Genomic DNA, 17,107 nt, shown 5'->3' on the forward strand with positions numbered 1-17,107 from the left:
TCTTCCTATGTTGCTCAGGCTGGTTTTGATCTCATGAGCTCAAGTGATTCTCCCACCTCAGCTTTCCAAAGTGCTGGTTTTACAGGTGTGAGCCATTGTGCCTGACTGCAGCCTTATTTATAATAACTCAAACCTAGAAACAAATAACTCAAATGTCCATCAACAGGAGAATGGATAGACACATTGTGATGTGTTGATATGATGGAATACTATTCAACAATAGAAAATAACAAGCTACCGATACAACACCATTCATGTGGCTCAAAATGTTGAGCAGAAGAAGTCAGACATAAAGGAGTACATAGAATTCCATGCATTTGAAGTGTAAGCCTTGACAGTTATTTATTACTTATCTATGGTAATAAAAATTAGAAAATGGTGTTTTGGGAGAAAAATCTCCTAGAGAGGGGCCTGAGGGTACTTTCTGGATCTTTTCCTATCTTGGGTATACATGGCGTATAGAATTATTCAAAAGTCACTGAGCTGATCACCTAAGACTGTGTTTTATTATACCACTAACATACATGTGAGTGTATATATGTAGATGGATGTGAGCATATTTATGTATGTATATATGCCCATTTGTTACATGGCTCACAGTGTTGAACTTTTTTCTGTAGTTAGAGATATTGGATGTCATGGTCCACGGTCTTTGTGTAATACGCAGGAATGTTGCTGCTTTGGCTCTGTAATTTTAAACTCACAGGGTTTGTTGGGGCTTCAGAAGCCAGCCATACAGAGGGTAGGTTGACAGGGAAGTCACAGCTCATGGAGACCAGAGCAGGGACTTTGTTTTGGCATTTTGGCACAGTGGGTATTCCCACATCTGTGCAGAAGGTGATTGAGAGATCATGATGTCTTGATTTACAGGACCGGAGGCTCGGTATTCTTTGGGGGGTGGGGGGGTGGTTAGGGCTCTGTTAGATAAAGCAGGTAGGTTTTCTCTAGAAGGCTGAGTCCTTTGGGCACCTGGGTATTAGTATACTAGAATATGTGCCACAGGGCTCTATGACACCTTCCTGATTCTAGTGGGTTGGGGACCTATGAGGAATCTTCTTCATTCTGAGGTAGGCGGCTGCTTAGTTCTTGCTGTTTCACTCCGCTCAGATGTGTTCAGGGGAGGGTCACTGCTGAGTGTTCCTGTGTCAAAAAGAGTCGAACTCTGTGAAATATTTGAGGAGATTTATTCTGAGCCAAATATGAGTGACCATGGCCCATGACACAGCCCTCAGGAGGTCCTGAGAACATGCGTCCCAGGTGGTTGGGGTGCAGCTTGATTTTATACATTTTAGAGAGGCAAGAGACATCAATCAAATACATTAAGAAATACATTGGTTTGGTCCAGAAAGGCGGGACACCTCAAAGCAGGGGCTTCCAGGCTGTAGGTGAATTTAAACATTTTCTGGTTGACAATTGGTTGAGTTTGTCTAAAAAACTGGGATAGATAGAAAGGGAAAGTTCAAGTTAAGATAAAGATTGTGGAGACCAAAGTTCTTTTGAAGTCTTACAGTGGGTGCCCTTAGAGACAATAGGTGACAAATGTTTCCTATTCAGATCTTAATCTTTTCAGGGACTGGAAGAAAAAGATCTAGCTATATTAATGGAGATTCTTTACAGATACAAATTTTCCCCCACAAAACAGCTTTGCGGGGCCATTTCAAAATATGGCAAAGAAACATGTTTTGGGGTAAAATATTTTGATTTTCTTCTTTGCCTCATAACGTTATGCCAGAGTCAGGTTGGAAAGTAAATCACGATATATAGAGTTAAATAAAACCCATCTGATGAGAATTTATGATTTGTAGGGCATGACTTCCCAGACCCTTTAGACACGAATTTGGACTAGATAAAAAAAATCAGAGTTTAGCCCACACATGGAAGGGGAGACCCTCTGATGTGCCAGGCTGCATCTTGCCCAGGTGGGCCCTGGATCAGAGCCAGCGTGACCTCCTCAGTCTTTGCTGCTGCTCACAGCTCCTTGAGGGTGTGTACAGCTGCCCTGGGGAGGATCATGAGCACCATTTGTTCAAGTGAAATAGAGTGTGCTTTGTTTCTGGACATAGGGGTTGGATCTCCAGGACATGCCTACCTGGTTAGACTGTTGGAAGTTGTCTCTACTAGTCAAGATCCTGATCTGCTCTTTAGTTTCTTTTTTTATTTTGAGTCGGAGTTTTGCTCTTGTTGCCCAGGCTGGAGTGCAGTGGTGCAATCTCGGCTCACTGCAATCCCCGCCTCCCGGGTTTCTCCTCCCTCAGCCTCTGGAGTAGCTGGGATTACAGGCATGCGCCACCATGCCCGGCTAATTTTGTATTTGTGGTAGAGATGGGGTTTCACTATGTTGGTCAGGCTGGTCTTGAACTCCTGACCTCAGGTGATCCGCCCGCCTGGGGATTACAGGCATGAGCCACCGCATTTATTTGCTTGAAATAAGTGCAAGCAAAGCTGCAGTGGTTTCCAGTGGGTTTAACATTCAGGTAATAGTTTTACTGCCTTGACTTCCTCTATTTATTTATTAAGTGATTCACTCAGTGAGCATTTGTGGCACTCCAGGTGCCAGGCACTGTTAGGCATGGTTGCTGAGGTGGAGAATATGCAGGTGTGAGGTGCAGAGAGGTCAAGGGGTCACCAGGCATGTGGTATTGTAGTGGGGGCATGGAACAGGAGGCTAGAGGAGGGGTCCTCAGTGGTGGCTGCGCTCGAGAAACCTTTGTTGAGCACCTGCTATGTGACAGGCATGGGCAGCAGTGAGCAGTTGCCTGGCGGTATATTGTCGTGATGTGCAAGGCTGCTGTTGAGCGCTCACATGAGGCCTCTGACTGTCGTGGAGGAGTGGCAGGGAAGGGTTTCATCCAGAGGTGATGGGGACCTGGGGAGCCAAGCTGGGAGAGGTAGGGCTGTGGACCAAGGCCTGAAGTGGGAGGGCACATGGGGACTCTGGTTTGGTTTGGCAAGAACTCATCTGTTTATATTTGCATAATGACAAAGCCTCCTCTGGGATGATTGGATGATTGCTGGCTTTATTTGTGAATTATAAACAGACCCACCCTCAAATACACACACACACACACACACACACACACGTATATACACACACACACGTGTATAGACGCGTCTATATCTATACATACAGATATATACGTGTAGATATGAACCCAATAGAAAAAAAAAAAGAGATAGTTGCTGCTAGTTGTGGATAAGGCATATGGAGATATTCCGAAGAAAGATTAAAATGTACATGTATATATATATGTGTATATATATATATGTACTATAGGTAGAGTCTTTACCATTAAAAAATAAATTAGCACTCTGAAACGTTCCCTTTGTCCTTCTCTTTCCTTATTGGTCACCGTTGATATTAGATTTAATGATTTGACACACAGGTGAGAAAGGAGAAGGGAAGGGATGGCTTCATATTCTGCAGAACAAATGATTTGAGACTTTTCTCTGAAGCCCAGGAGGAGGAGTGGGGGGCCGCGGCAAAGTAACTTCATCAGTTGGTATCACAAATAGGTGGCTCTGGGCCCAAGTTTTCAAGCCTCTCCTTTCTGCTAGGTCCTTCTTGGTGGAGAACAGTCTCCCCTGCCCCACGAGGTCCCCAGGCCTGTGCCTGTTTTCACAGAACCCTTTAGGTAGAACCTGTTTGGTGAGGGGAAGTGCAAGTCCAGGCCAGGTTTATAGCAGAGAAAGTAAGATGGTCCTCACTCAACTCAGTCATCGGTGAGGTCTTGGCTGCCTGCTGGTCCCCATTGGGAAGCTCCCTGGGACCAGCCCCTGATCCTGGAGTCTGCTGGGCTCTCATTCCACATGGTCTTGGTGCCACTCTGCAGTGAGTCTCTTCGGGCTGGCCAGTGATGGGCTTTGCCTGGTGAGGTCACCAGCAAGTCCCTGTCTCCCAAGGGGTCAGTACTGGACTATTTCACTAGCCGATATTTTTCCAAGTTGCAATAAACTTGAAGAAGGATGATTAAAGAGATTAAATCTTGTCCCCTATCTTGCCTCTTTGCTGCTGAGCAAAATTCAATGCAAAAATAGCTAATTTTCAGGTCAGCTAAGTCTTTTCTTATTTCTGGGTAGATTTGCAAAGACTGTCAATAAGGAGGCCAGTGATTTTCTATCCTAGAACTGACTTTATGGGAGATGAAAATGTGGAAAAGTAGAATCTTATAGTTCTGTCTTGGAATAGTAATAAAGCCAGCACTTACCCACAACTCAGAATTATGCTTCCTAAGAAGCCTGACTGTTTCGGCACCATGGCCTTTTGGGCTAGACAGAAATTAGATAGTTGGGCCGGGCACGGTGGCTCAAGCCTGTAATCCCAGCGCTTTGGGAGGCCGAGGTGGGTGGATCACCTGAGGTCAGGAGTTCAAGACCAGCCTGGCCAACGTGGCGAAACCCTGTCTCTACTAATAATACAAAAATTAGCCGGGTGTGGTGGCGCATGCCTGTAGTCCCAGCTACTCAGGAGACTGAAACAGGAGAATCACTTGAACCCGGGAGGCTGATGTTGCAGTGAGCCAAGATCGCCCCACTGCACTCTAGCCTGGGAAACAAGAGCGAGACTCCATCTCCAAAAAAGAAAAAAAAAAAAAAAAAAGATAGTTGCTGCTAGTTGTGGATAAGGCATACAGAGATATTTTATTCTGAAGAAAGATATTAAAATGTCTTTTATTGTGTCTATCAGTTAAATTAGAATGTGAGGAAAGGCTCTTTTGTATATTTCTTTTCACATTCTTATCTTCACCATCCCTCCCACCTGTTTCCAACCAAAAGCCAAAAAGAAATATTGAATAACAAATGATGGTTCCTCTGTCTCACCAGGCCCAGCTAGCTCTGTTTCCTTAATTATGTAGATGACTCCTTGATTCTATTATCCAAACATTGCATGAAATACTGCCTCAGGGGATTTTATTGGCAGAGCCACAATCTTTCTGTTCCTAAGGAAGATATGAACCCAAAAGGAGAGACTTGGTGACTTTGAAAGTGGTGTCCTTTTTAGAAATGTGGGGTGGGGCCAGGCGCGGTGGCTCACGCCTGTAATCCAGCACTTTGGGAGGCTGAGGCGGGCAGATCACTTGAGGTCAGGAGTTCAAGACCAGCCTGGCCAACATAGAGAAACCCTGTCTCTACTAAAAATACAACTCTATCTTCCCTAGTGAAACTCAGCACCCTAGTGAAACACTAAGTCACTCCTCCTTCATCCTCCCAGCCCCTGGCAACCACCTTTCTCACTTTCGTTTCTTACTTGTCTCTGAGTTTGACAACTCGAGGAAGAGGAACCTCATATAAGTGGAATTGTACCGTATTTGTCTGTGACTGGCTTATTTCATGCAGCATAATATCTTCAGTGTCTTCAAGGTTCACCTGTGTTGTAATGTGTCAACATGTCCTTTCTTTTAAGGCTGAATGATACTCCACTGTATGTATGTGTAACATGTTGTTGAGTAATTTACCTGTTGATGGAAACTTGGGTTAGTTCCACTTTTTGCCTGTTGTGAATAATGCTGCTGTGAACATGGATGTGCAAATATCTATTCCAGACCTTGCTTCTGGTTCTCTTGGGTAGGTATCCAGAAGTGGAATTGCTGGATCTCATGGTAATTTGCTGCTTTCCACAGCAGCTGCACCGTTTTGGAGCCCACCAGTAACTGGCAGAGTTCCAGTTTCTTCATGTCCTTACCAAGGTGGTTATTTCCTGTTTTGGTTTTTGCTTTTTTTATTTTTTTGAGGCAGAGTCTCACTCTGTCACCCAGGCTGGGGTGCAGTGGTGTGCTCTTGGCTCACTGCAACCTCCGCCTCCCAGGTTCAATCGATTCCTCTGCCTCAGTCTCCCAAGTAGCTGGGACTACAGGCGCGCACCACCATGCCCGACTCTTTTTTTTTTTTGAGATGGAGTTTCGCTCTTGTTGCCCAGGCTGGAGTGTAGTGGCACAATCTTGGCTCACTGTAGCCTCCGCCTCCCTGGTTCAAACAATTCTCCTGCTTCAGCCTCCCAAGTAGCTAGGACTCCAGGCACGTGCCACCATGCCCGACTAATTTTGCATTTTTAGTAGAGATGGGGTTTCTCCATGTTGGTCAGGCTGATCTCTAACTCCTGACCTCAGGTGATCCACCCACCTTGGCCTCCCAAAGTGCTGGGATTACAGGTGTGAGCCACCGCACCCGGCCAGTTTTGGCATTTTTTTTTTAGTAGAGTTGGGATTTCACCATGTTGGCCAGGCTGGTCTCCAACTGCTGACCTCAAGTGATCCGCCTGCCTCAGCCTCCCAAAGTGCTGGGATTACAGGCATGAGCCACGGTGCCCAGCCCCCAGGAATTCTTTATGTATTCTGGATACCATTCCCTTATCAGATATGGGATTTGTAAATACTTTCTTCCCTTCTGTGGGTTGCCTTTTCTCTCTGCTAATAATATTCTTTAATGTACAAGAGTTTTTAATTTTGATGAAGTCCAACTTAGCTATCTTTTCTTTTGTTGCCTGTACTTTTGATATAATATCCTGTAAATCATTGCCAAATCCAGTGTCATGAAGTTGTTCCTCTGTGTTTTCTTCTAAGAATTTTATAGTTTTAGCTCTTATGTTTAGGTCTTTCATCCATTTTGAGTTAATTTTTGTGAATGATATAATAATCCAACTTTATTATTTTTTTTGCAAGTGGATATCCAGTTTTCCCAGCACCACTTGTGGAAAAGACTGTCCTCTCCTCATCGAATGGTCTTGGCATCCTTGTTGAAATCATTTGACTTTCTTTGTGAGGATTTACTTTTGGGTTCTCTGTTCTATCCGTTTTGTCTGTATATTTGTCTTTATGACAGTACCACACTGTTTTAATTACTGTAGTTTTGTAGTAGCTATTGAAATCAGCCCTCCAATTTTGTTTTTGTTTTTCAAGATTGTTTTGGCTAATCTGGGACCTATGAGATGGGTTTTTCTATTTCTATGGAAAGTGTCATTGGGATTTTGATAGGAATTGCACTGAATCTGTAGATCGTTTTGGATCAGCATTGACATCTTAACAGTATTAAGTCTTCCACTCCGTGAACACAAATATTTTTCAATTTGTTTATGTCTTTTATTTCTCTCAGCAACATTTTGTTAGTTTTAGTGTAAAAGTCTGTACCTCCTTAAGATTATTCCCAACTATGTTCTTGCTTTTATTCATTTCATCTTTAAAAAAATATTAGAGACAATACTTTTAATAACACCATTATAACCAGGCTCTAAGAAACTTCCTTCCCTCTCTTCTCTTCCTTCTCTTCACTTCCCTCCTCTCCCTCTCCCTCCCTCTCCCCCTCCCCCTCCCCCTCCCCCTCCCTCCCTCCCTTCCTTCCTTCCTTCCTTGGCCTGCTGTGTGCCAGGTGTTTTTAGATGATTGCGAAAAATAAGATGCAGATTATGTCCTTGAGAGGCTCACAGTCAAGTGGAAGAGACACAGGTGATTAAATGGTGGCAGTGTGATACAGTAAGTGCTTGGATTCAGGCTCATCTCTCTGGGAGGCTCTAATCCAGCCTAAGGCATTTGCCCCCAAACAAAAGCAGTGGAAGGATTTTGCTACAGGTCGTAGAAGCTTGGTGATGGCGTGGCTGCCAGTTTGATTTTGAAGATAGAGTTTAGGAAACCCAGCCTCCAGCTCCAAGTGGGTGCCATCTAAAGCTACCTGATGAATTTATCCTTTTATTTGTGGCTACTGGGATCACATTCTCGCTAGTAGTACTGTGGGTAATGTTGGGTACTGAGCCGTTTGCAACAATACAGTTGACTTGTTCTCCATCTTCACCAAGTTGCTATAAATGGCTGGTCTCTGCCCCATGGTCAAGTACAAAGGGTGTAGGTAATGTTCTGATTTTCTCTACATGGTGTTTCCTGAATGGCTCAGTGAAAGGTTGTTCCTTGGAGACCTGGCTTAAGCTGATTTCCTCTCTGGTGTTACATCTGGCTTATCTCCTCTCTCCAAGCCCAGCTCAGTGTGGACCAGCGCAGGGGCCTATGGAGGCTTAGGAAATGCAAGGTACCTGCATGGACCAGGCAGATGTGTAGGGTGTGTGAAGTTCGAGACCAGGCCGATGGCCCTAGGGTGAAACCCTGTAGGAGCACAGACAGGGAGGGCCCTGGCCTCAGGCCGTGTGAGGACATGGCCTGTATTTTCCCCAGCCCTGAGAAGATGCATACCATTGAAAAGCTTTTGCAACTGAAGGCAAGAGAAAGGAAATGAGAACACAGAGCAATTAATTTTCACAAATTGACTTTAAAAGAATTAATTAACGTTTAAGTTGCTACTTGAAGTCTTGAAATCCTGTTTCAGTGGTGTGTGAGACAGAGAGAGACTGAGCTGAGTTGATTTCAAGGAGTAATGTATGGCCACCCCTGGCCTTTGATGCCTTGGGGAGGCTATGGACCTCAGCACTGATGGCAGGTGGGCTATCTCCTTAGATCAAAAAGACCCACAGCAGAGCTGGCAAAGCTAATATTGTGTTTCTCTTTCTTATTGATTAAGTCTCAGCCTCTGGATCTTTTTGCAGAGGGCAAGAACATTTTGAAGACGAACAAATGCTACAGCTTTTGCTTTTGCTCTTTCAGACTGCACGAGGAAGAGTACTTTGGGATCTGGTTAAATTCAGTGCATTTTTATTGAGTGCCTGCAAGGTATGGTTTTAGCTACTGTGGGAAATCCAATGATTAATAAATATTTACCTCCCTCAAGGAGTTTGTGTCTGATGAGAGAGACAGACATACAGATGAGCAACTCTACGAGGTTGTGGGGTGGCACAGAGTGTACAGGGAGTTCAGAAGGAAGCCATTCATTTAGGTCTGCATGTAACTTCTTCTTGGTAGGGGGAGAAATAATTCTGTTAGGGCCTGGAAAAGGCTGTGGAATTCAAGGCAGGCCTTGTAGACAAGTGGGGCCATCAGAGGCGGAGGGAGGAAGGATTTTCAGCTGCAGAGGAGCGTGTGGCAGGCCTGGCGGGGCAGGTGGAGCCGAGGAGGGTGAGGGGGCTGAGATGAGATGGAAAGGTGGGTTGTGTGCTGGAGAAATGAGCCATCATTCAGAATGCTGGGCGAAATGGTCCAGGGCTTTGGAATGAGAGTTCAGGAAGGTAACTGGTGGTGGAGAGAAGGGAAGACAGTCTGTACATCTCATTGAGGGGTGATGAAGTCTTGGGCCGGGCAGTGTGGAGTGGTGAGATAGCCTAGGAGGGAAGCCCCAGGATCCCAGGGCTGCCATCAGCTCACTGTGTACCTTGAGCCAGTCACAACGCCCCTGTAGACCTCTGTTTTCATCTGTGAAGTGGGTTGATGGGCTTAGTGTGTTTTTTCTCAAGTGAGAGTAGTCAAGTTGGTTTTTTTGCTGAATGGGTGTTACATTTCATTAAATGTTTTTTCTGCATCAGTTGAGATGATATAATAATTGTATGTATTTATGAGGTACACATTGATGTGGTACATATGAAGTATGGTGATCAGATTAGGGTAATTAGCATGTCTCTCATCTCAAACATTTATCATTTCAGTATCTTCCTTCCAGCCATTTGAAACTATATGGTATATTATATAAGGTTAACTATAGTCATCCTAAGGAGCCATAGATCACTAGAACTTAATTCTCCTATCTGGCTGTGATTTTGTATCCTTTAGCAAATTTCTCCTATCCCCACTTCCCCCTACCCTTCTTAGGCTCTAGAATCCTCTGTTCTCCTTTTTACTTCTATAAGCTCAGTTTTTTGTAGCTTCCACCTATGAGTGAGAACATGTGGTGTTTAACTTTCTGTTCCTATCATATTTCACTTAATGTCCTCCAGTTCCATCCATGTTGTTGGGAATGACAAGATACTATTTTTTTTTAATGGCTGAATTGTATTCCATTATGTATATGTACCACATTGTTTTGTATCCATTCATTTGTTGTTGGACGCCTATGTTGATTTGCTTTATTCATCTGCGTTGGACACCTAGGTTGATTGAGTATCTTGGGTATTATGAATAGTGCTGCAAGAAACTTGGGGTTGCAGATGTGTTTCTGATACACTGATTTCCTTTCCTTTGGATAAATGCCCAGTGGTGGGATTGCTGGATCGTGTGGTGGTTTTATTTGTAGTTTTTTTTTTAAGGAACCTCCATATTATTGTCTATAATGGCATATTCCCACTGAGTGTCTAACAGTTCCCTTATCTCTGCACCTCACTGGCATTTGTTATTTTTTGTCTTCTTGATACTAACTATCCTAACTGGGGTGAGATAATACCTCATTGTGGTTTGGTTTGCATTTTCCTGGGCAGCTTTTTTATAGACAATCAGGAGACTGAACAGAGGTGATTGCAGTACCTTTTTAGGTCTCTGATAAGGCACAGCTACATGAGGCACGAATGCAGGCTCTTAATTTTTTATTTTAGGGAAAAGATCCACTCACTCTGGGCTGCTGCACACTCTCCTAGAAAAAGAAAAAAACAAAAAACCAAAACACCATCCAAGCAAAGAACTTGGCGCTTGGTTTATCTCTGTCTCTTTTCCCACTTAACATCTCACACAATGTGTCCAGCTTCTACACTGGAGTCTGCTGTCCAGGGTTGAGAAATTCATGTGGACCTGAAGATGCTCATCGGCAGCCAGGCCATTATAAAAGGAAGATGGACTCGACCAGGGAGAATGTAGTAGGCATTCAGCCCACAACCCAGAGGGAGGCTGGTGCCACCCTTGCCAGGATGTGAATGGGATGCCATGAGCCTGTTCTCTATGGAGTTGTTTCCAGACCCTAACAGGTCAGAAAATTGAAGAAGCAAAACTGAGCAATCAGCAAAAAGGCCGCCATCTTTGTAGTACATCATACATCAGGTGAAGACATCTTAAATCAGATGCCATTTGTCATCCTCATCCTTCTTAAAGGAGACAAGAAGTCCTTGCCCTCACTCCCTAAGAAGGGGCAACTGTGAAAGGCCAAATAATCAGAATAAAGGATAGCCTCTCACATTACATACTTTTGGATTCCTTTAAAAAAATTCCCTACATGGTTCTTGTTTTTCTCATATCACTCAAGAATTGGGAACCACAGCCCTGGACTTGTCTGGGTTTAGGTGCCTGCAGTGGAGACCCCTGTTCCAGTTGCCTTAAAGAGTGAATCAGTGAACCACAAAGTACCACTTTCAAATTGCTTTTCACACGCCTCCTTGTACTAATTTCCTATTGCTGCTGTGACGAATTGCCACAAACTCAGGGGCTAAAACACGAGATTCAGTGTCCTAAAGTGCAGGTGTCAGTGGCCCATGTTCCCACGGGGCTGTGGGAGAGTCTGTGCTTCCTCACCCCTTCCAGCTTCCAGAGGCCACTGTGTTCCTCGGCTTGTTTTGCCTCTTTCTTGCATCTCTTCGACCCCCTCTCCTTCCCTCTGACTGACCCTCCCGTCTTCCTCTTATAAGGACCTTTGTGATTACATTGGGCCCACCTGGATTGATCCAAGATTAACCCTCATCTCAAGATCCTAATTTTTTTTTTTTTTGAGACAGAGTCTTGCTCTGTTGCCCAGGCTGGAGTGCAATGGTGCAATCACGGCTCACTGCAACCTCCACCTCCTGGGTTCAAGCGATTCTCTTGCCTCAGAGTATGGGATTATAGGTGCGCACCACCACGCCTGGCTTTTTTTTTTGGATTTTTAGTAGACACGGGGTTTTGCCTTGATAGCTAGGCTGGTCTCGAACTCCTGGCCTCAGGTGATCTGCCTGCCTCAGCCTCCCAAAAGTAATCCCCCCGAAGTGTTGAGATTACAGGCATGAACCGCCACACCTGGCCTAGTTACTGAATTTAATCACCCTTGCAGTGCCCCTGTGGCTGTGAAAGCTTTTGGAGTCGTCTTTGGAGGGCTGTTACTCTATCTGCATCCTTCCGCTCCTCTCTCCTACTCCTTTGTCAAATACCCTTGCAAAGTTGTCTTTTAATTTGTCTTCATGTATGGGATTATTTAATCATTAGTCCTAAAATGAACAAAGGGCTGGGGGCTGGGCATCTGGGGTTGTGATCTTGACTGGGTTGCATGATTTGGGGCCACGTGTATAACCCCTGAGGCTCTTTTTTTTCTTATCTACAAAATCATGGGTTGTCTGGCTCATTTCACAGTTAAATTTGAAGTTTCCATATCCATGTATGAGATTTTAATCACTGCTTTCCACTGTCTGCTTTAGGGATTGGGGAGTAGGGTATTTAGAGGTGAAACAGGAAGAAAGGAATTATGTGTATGTGCTTTACAAATTCACATGTGCTTGAATATATTTACCCTTGATGTGCTCATTTTATTTCATTTTTATGATTTTTGACATGTTTATTTTTTCCCACATCTAGAACAGAATAGGTGTGCTGGCAGGGATGCTGTTAAGAACTGTGATAAATGCATTTACGGTTCCTGAAGGTTTATGAATACGGTCATGCTGAGCTGGGGAAGTCCAGCCTCTGCCCTGGGCTTCCTTCACCTGACATAGTTATTTTGTGTTAAAGATTCACTGTAAAATGCCAAATAAACTTAATAACTACCAATAACCATCTTTGTCAGTTGAGGACACTTAAATTTTATGAATTTTTGGGAAAATATAGGAAAATATCTGAGGAAATAGAATTTTCAATATCATAGATATAGCTTTTGATATTATAGAATTTTTGTGCACATGTGGCAATGTGCTTGCTTTGGCTTTCTAAAAAGAATTCAGGTAGAGGTAGATGTCTTGATAGCAGTAAAAAAATACAACCAGAAGAAAGGCCTTCACTGTTACCTGAGTGTTCACCATGACCCCATTGTGCCAAATCCAACAGGGGCATCATTTTCTCTAAGACACAAAACACACACACACAATTCTATGAGGTCAGTATCCTGTCCTTATTTTGGCCATTGAAAACCTGAAGATAGAGCAGGTTGTTTGCCGGAGGGCAGGCACCCAGGGGCTCGGGGAGAGGTGCTGCCCTACCCACTTTAGCTGTCTGTAGAGACGATGAACATGAACACCAGGAGGCTGCGTGCGCCTGAAATTCTAGACTTTACAGCCTGAAGTGCAGCTCAGGCAGCTCAGGTTTATGGAGGCCATTCCTTGTACAGCTAAGCACCATCCTGTCCTTGGAGGTGTGGGCAGGAAATGTTGAAAGGGGGGTGGCTCTGCTCTCTGGTGGCTTTTCTTTAGTTGGGGACGTCTTAACACACACATCTGAAATAAGACTGGCTTATACAGAACAAGAGACGGGAAGCTTTGCATGGTGCCAGGGCTGTTTGGAGGAGCGGAGTTAAAAGATCAAACACGGACTTGGGTCTGGCTTTCGTGATGAGGTGCACCCAGTGGGAAGGCCCAGCTGGCGAGGGAGAAGTTGGTACCCAAAGATGTGGGCTGGACTGGCTTCTTTCCTTCAGTAGAAGCAAGGGCCCAGGGAAGGGAGTGTGTGGTGGGAAGGTACGGTGGCCCGTGCTTGCCAAAGGAGTTTGCACATGACATGGTTTAATTTTAGAGAATTTTAGAGGTGTGCCACAATGCAGGTGCCTTTTGTGCATAGCCTCGCCTGGCTGGGCTGTGCAGGATAGATGGATGAGAACTTTGATCAGGGTTTTTGAAGATGAGTTTTATATTGAATGCTATATCCTTTTAGGTAGAGGCTGTTGGGTAGGAGGAACATTAATATATATATTTTTAAATTGAGAGTGGGCTAGTTGAATACTTTTTGGGCCTTAAACACTTTGTAGCATCCTTTTTACACCTGTGACTGCTGCCTTTATTCCATAATGCATGAGCAAAAGTGTGGTTGGAATTTAATGGTATGACTTTTTAGGGGCTTATGTAGGAGCAATATGATCCTTTTGCAAAATAGGAACAGCTTTATGTCAGGATAAACATGGGATTTCAGACATTTCCTGCTTATCATTGACAGTTTTAAGGATTTCTTCTAACACAGGACATATTTTTGTCTACTGTGATTGTAAAATCTATTGGCTTAATATCAACATTGCTATATGATAATTTTTTTATTAATTTGGTTTCCAAAGAATATTCAGTCCATGTGCAATTGATTCACAGGCAATTAAAAAGAATCTATTAGTGGAAATAAAAGATAGTATTGAAGTGTCAATCAAAATGCTGTTAACAATGTCTTCTTATGTCACTTATGGTCATCTGGTGTCGTGGGTAGTTATGAATTTCTCCTCCTTAAACTATTGACCCTTTATATTTGTCTGAAAGAAAAGGTCACTTCTGTGGGTATCAGAGAGGATGATGCAGGCAGCGACTGAATGTATTTCAATATAAAAAACAACAACATTAAAACAAACCAACACGACTCAGCATGGTCACTTCTATCTTTACTATTACTAATATATTTCCCCTTTTTTCATCACAGCTTTTTATAACTATGATGCCAGAGGAGCGGATGAACTTTCTTTACAGATCGGAGACACTGTGCACATCTTAGAAACATATGAAGGTGCGTATGCATCTTGGTATCTTTTCTCTTACATGTTTGGGCAGATGGCACACTTCTCAGTGCCTGCTGGGCAAAGCATTCCTCTGTTACAGACACATAAGACAGTCATGCTCCCTTCTCAGGCTCACTTTTCTTGCAGATGGATACTGTTTTAGGTAAGGGTAGTAGTGAGGCTGTTGTTTAATACTTTATTAAGGTGAACTTAAAACTGAAATTCCCATTTTTAAACTCATTGGCTCCTTATTTTCAAGCATGTGTAAATCTGTTTTTTTTTTTTCTTTTGAGACAGAGTCTTGCTCTGTTGCCCAGGCTGGAGTGCGGTGGTGTAATCTCAGCTAACTGCAACTTCTGCCTCCCAGGTACAAGTGACTCTCGTGCCTTAGCCTCCCGAGTAGCTGGGATTCCAGGTGCCTGCCACCATGCCTGGCTAATTTTTTTGTATTTTTAGTAGAGACTGCATTTCACCCTGTTGGTCAGGCTGGTCTCGAACTCCTGACCTCAAATGATCTGCCCACCTCAACCTCCCAAAGTACTGAGATTACAGGTGTGGTCCACTCTGCCTGGCCAAGTGTGTGTAAATCTTGATTGTTAACAGTTGACCACTTGATAAAAAATAGGTTTAAGATAGTTTACTTCGTTGTTTTGTTTTTGAGACAGGGTCTTGCTCTGTCGCGCAGGTTGGAGTGCAGTGGCATAATCAGAACTCACTGCAGGCAGCCTCCACCTCTTGGGCTCAAGCAGTCTTCCCACCTCAGGCTCCCAAGTAGCTGGGACTACAGGTGCATGCTGCCACACTCAGCTAATTTTTATATTTTTTGTAGAAACAGGGTTTCACCGTGTTGCCCAGGCTGGTCCTGAACTCCTGAGCTCAAGTGATTTGCCTGCCTCGGCCTCTCAGAGTGCTGGAATTACAGGCGTGAGCCACTGTGCCTAGCCTGTTTCATTGTTTTGATGTGTTTGATGTGAACTGAGATTTTTTCTTTTAATGTCCTCACTTAGATTTGTTGGCAGTATGTCTCAGAGGAACCACAATTTTCATCTCTTACTTCCTTTCTTTTTTTTTAAACCTGTAATCCCCATTTTTTGGGGATGAACAGAGATTTATCATAGTTATATGGGATGCCGTCCAATGAAGCAATATTTTTTTTGTTTTTTTTGAGACGGAGTTTTGCTCTTGTTGCCCAGGCTGGAGCGCAATGGCGCAATCTTGGCCCACCACAACCTCTGCCTCCCAGATTCAAGCAATTCTCCTGCCTCAGCCTCCCGAGTAGCTGGGATTACAGGCATGTGTCACTGCACCCACCTAATTTTGTATTTTTAGTAGTGACGAGGTTTCTCCTTGTTGGTCAGGCTGGTCTCGAACTCCCAACCTCAGGTGAGTTGCCCGCCTCGGCCTCCCAAAGTGCTAGGATTACAGGCGTGAGCCACCATGCCCATCCTGAAGCAATTGTTATAATTATCCAATAAATAAACTATTGGTGACAGTGGTTTTCCAGTGTCCTTGGCATTTCAGACAATTTGTTTTTATATTTCGCGTTTTGCAAATAATTTGAGCAGGCCATATTTCATTTTATGCTGTGGTTATTGTTGCACAGAAGGGAAGAAATGATGGGCTTGATTTTTTAAAGACTGTTCAGATCTGGAGGTTTTGGTGAGACTGTGTTTTCTTATTGTTGTCGGCTTAATTTCCTGCTTGAAAGGGTGGTTCCCATATAGCATATGAATAAAAAGGATAATTTCAGTAGAAAAATTGTTTTTTCACAAAGGTTTTTTAGCAAAACCCTTCCACATGGGAGGTTGGGGGTAAGAGGGGAAATTGAAGACATCCCGTAGTAATCAACAAATTGAACTTCCAACTTGAAATCCACTTTACAAGGAATGAAGCAGTGCCAAGCTTCCCTGCTCGAGGCAAACTGTGACCAGCTCCTGGTAGACTCCTCTGAGAAACACAGACCTACTAACAGATCCATGTTCATGGCCCTTATTTCCCCATCTGATGCATGCTGTACCTTCCCTAAAAAAGTCCTGTCTGAAAAAAAAATCGACTTTAGTGGCCTCTGCATGGAAGCCAGTGCAGCTCTGCAAAAACCAGCCCCAGTCCTTAAGCGGATGAGTAGTTGTGATGGGGTCTTCTGCTTGTTTTCCGTGTTTACAGCTGACAGCTGTGTTCCCTTATCTCCTCTCAGTATATACTGCATGTGCCTGAGAGGAGACAGAGAGAAATTAAGTAGAGGTTAAGGATCAAACCGCTCATCTCAGACACTTCTCTGATCTGAAGGGAAATGCTCTTGTATCTTTTTTTACTTTTGCTGCTGGTCAGTTGAGGTTGAAATCCTGGTTAATAAACACTGGGCAATGATGTCATTCCTGAATAGTTAATGATTTCCTGTGGCCCCTGGGCATGTGGAGACTGCATTTTTGTTCTTTGCTTCATAAGAGGAATGTGTGTGTGGTGGTGTTTTTTTTTTTTTTGAGATGGAGGCTTGCTCTGTCGCCCAGGCTGGAGTACGGTGGTGCAATTTCAGCTCACTGCAACCTCTGCCTCCTGGGTTCAAGGGATGCTCCTGCCTCAGTGTCCTGAGTAGCTGGGATTACAGGTGCCCACCACCATGCCCAGCTGAGGAATGTGTTTTTTAAACAGTGGAATCCTCGGGCATGTCAATGGTGCT

The 17,107-nt window shown here is 44.0% G+C and overlaps 1 protein-coding gene across 4 annotated transcripts in view; it reads left to right on the forward strand.

Annotated features, from left to right (window-relative positions):
* The window catches only part of DOCK1 (dedicator of cytokinesis 1), a 547,152-nt gene that overhangs the window by 50,037 nt on the left and 480,008 nt on the right, over window positions 1-17,107 (forward strand). For all 4 annotated transcript variants that reach the window (XM_024253415.3, XM_024253416.3, XM_054523055.2 and 1 more), the window contains exon 2: window positions 14,355-14,438. In XM_024253415.3, coding sequence (XP_024109183.1) covers window positions 14,355-14,438 — 84 coding nt within the window. The remainder of the gene's footprint in view (window positions 1-14,354; window positions 14,439-17,107) is intronic.

Source organism: Pongo abelii, chromosome 8 (genome assembly GCF_028885655.2).
Source record: "Pongo abelii isolate AG06213 chromosome 8, NHGRI_mPonAbe1-v2.0_pri, whole genome shotgun sequence".
NCBI lineage: Eukaryota > Metazoa > Chordata > Mammalia > Primates > Hominidae > Pongo > Pongo abelii.